General features: G+C 42.0%; 1 protein-coding gene across 1 annotated transcript in view; it reads left to right on the plus strand.

The window, feature by feature from the left end:
- Positions 1-2,500, plus strand: part of syne2b (spectrin repeat containing, nuclear envelope 2b) — a 188,621-nt gene that overhangs the window by 19,327 nt on the left and 166,794 nt on the right. Inside the window, 1 exon segment of the mRNA XM_080850419.1 lies at positions 811-1,061. Coding sequence (XP_080706545.1) covers positions 811-1,061 — 251 coding nt within the window.

The following is a 2,500-nucleotide window of genomic DNA, read 5'->3' on the forward strand; positions in this document are numbered from 1 at the left end:
TGTGTGTGTGTGTATAATGTGGTGTGTAATGTGTGTGTGTGTGTATAATGTGATGTGTAATGTGTGTGTGTGTGTATAATGTGGTGTGTAATGTGTGTGTGTGTGTATAATGTGATGTGTAATGTGTGTGTGTGTGTATAATGTGGTGTGTAATGTGTGTGTGTGTGTATAATGTGGTGTGTAATGTGTGTGTGTGTGTATAATGTGGTGTGTAATGTGTGTGTGTGTGTGTGTGTGTGTATAATGTGGTGTGTAATGTGTGTGTGTGTGTATAATGTGATGTGTAATGTGTGTGTGTGTGTATAATGTGGTGTGTAATGTGTGTGTGTGTGTATAATGTGGTGTGTAATGTGTGTGTGTGTGTGTGTGTATAATGTGATGTGTAATGTGTGTGTGTGTATAATGTGGTGTGTAATGTGTGTGTGTGTGTATAATGTGATGTGTAATGTGTGTGTGTGTGTATAATGTGGTGTGTAATGTGTGTGTGTGTATAATGTGGTGTGTAATGTGTGTGTGTGTATAATGTGATGAGTATGTGTGTGTGTGTGTATAATGTGGTGTGTAATGTGTGTGTGTGTGTATAATGTGGTGTGTAATGTGTGTGTGTATAATGTGGTGTGTAATGTGTGTGTGTGTGTATAATGTGATGTGTAATGTGTGTGTGTATAATGTGGTGTGTAATGTGTGTGTGTGTATAATGTGGTGTGTAATGTGTGTGTGTGTATAATGTGATGTGTAATGTGTGTGTGTGTGTGTGTGTGTGTGTGTGTGTGTGTGTGTGTGTGTGTGTGTATAATGTGTGTGTTCCAGATTGAGGAGCTGGCGAGCACGCTGTCGTTCAGCTCTCGTCAGGCGTCCCTGGAGTCTCTGGCCAGTTTGGACACCATCGGAGACACCAGTGCCCACTCCAGCTGCTCCAGCGCCCGCTCCAGTGCCCGCTCCTCACCCGTGCCCCGCCGCTCCGCACCCTCACCCTCACCCTCACCCTCACCACTCCACCAACGCTTCCGTGTCTCCGCCAAGAAGGCCCTTCTGCTCTGGGTCAGGGAGCAGTGCCACAAGTAGGTCACACACACACACACACACATACACACACTTTTACATCCACCCTCGCATGCATGGCCAGAGCCAGTGATGACTTTTGTTTTAATTTCTGACACCTCGTATGAGCTGCAGTGATGAGCTGTTTCAGTCTGAGGCTACCACACACACACACACACACACACACACACACACACACACACACACACACACACACACACTCACACTCACACACACACACACACACACACACACACACACACACTCACACTCACACTCACACACACACACACACACACACACACATACACACACACATTACGCATCACATTATACTCTGGGTCAGAGAGCAGTGCAACAAGGAGGTCATCATTACACATCATCATATATTAATGAGTTACTAACCTTTATAACTGGCAAAAGGGAGCCTTATTGTACAGTTTGAAACACATCACCATTCATAAAGTAGTTTCTCAAATTCACATTTACCTAATAAAAGTTTTTCACATGGAATGGAAAGTAGGATACAAGCAAAAATAATTGAATCACACATGTTGAAAATCAACACTCAAAATAATGAAACTGCTCAGTACAAATGATGCTAATATTAAGACATAAAAGCTTTACGCAGACATCAATTAAACACTTGGAAAGAAATAATGAGATTCAGACTGGAAAGGCTTTTCATATATACCTGAACAACTGTCCAAGTGGCCCATCATCAGGGTGACCGGAGCCAAAAAGACAATAATTGACAATAGTTTGCTGAGCAAGAAATGGCCACGCACTGAAGTTCTGATGCTTTGTTCCAGAGAAGAGTGAGTGAGTGAGTATTTGAATAAATGAGTGAGTGAGTGAGTGAGTGAATAAATGAGTGAGTGAGTGAGTGAGTGTGTGAATAAATGAGTGAGTGAGTGAGTGAGTGAGTGAGTGAGTGAGTGAGTGAGTGAGTGAGTGAGTGAGTGAGTGAGTGAGTATGTGAATAAGTGAGTGAGTGAGTGAGTGAGTGTGTGAATAAATGAGTGAGTGAGTGAGTGAGTGTGTGAATAAATGAGTGAGTGAGTGAGTGAGTGTGTGAATAAATGAGTGAGTGAGTGAGTGAGTGTGTGAGAGTTCCAGAGAAGTGGAGCTCCGTTCACTGTACACATTAGCATACAACGAGACAGTCTGTAACATGCCATAGTCAAACACACTATATATAAGCCTGTTAGCAGAGGGAAAACGTATGTTAGACCTCATGGCATATGACAAAACAAGATAAATATCATATCGTATGTATCACATGTTGCAGTTCACATTCTTTTAGTATTTACAACGTTATGTCATCATTATACCATATCTTTGAGGGTTTATCACTTATAAATATAGGTTTAGTTTCTTTGTCATGGGAACAAGCATACCTCTCTTCAGATCAGCAACTTCAGACTGAAGACTAAATGGAGATGCCAACTAAACCAAG

Source organism: Sprattus sprattus (assembly GCF_963457725.1).
Source record: "Sprattus sprattus genome assembly, chromosome: 13".
In the NCBI taxonomy this organism is placed as follows: domain Eukaryota; kingdom Metazoa; phylum Chordata; class Actinopteri; order Clupeiformes; family Clupeidae; genus Sprattus; species Sprattus sprattus.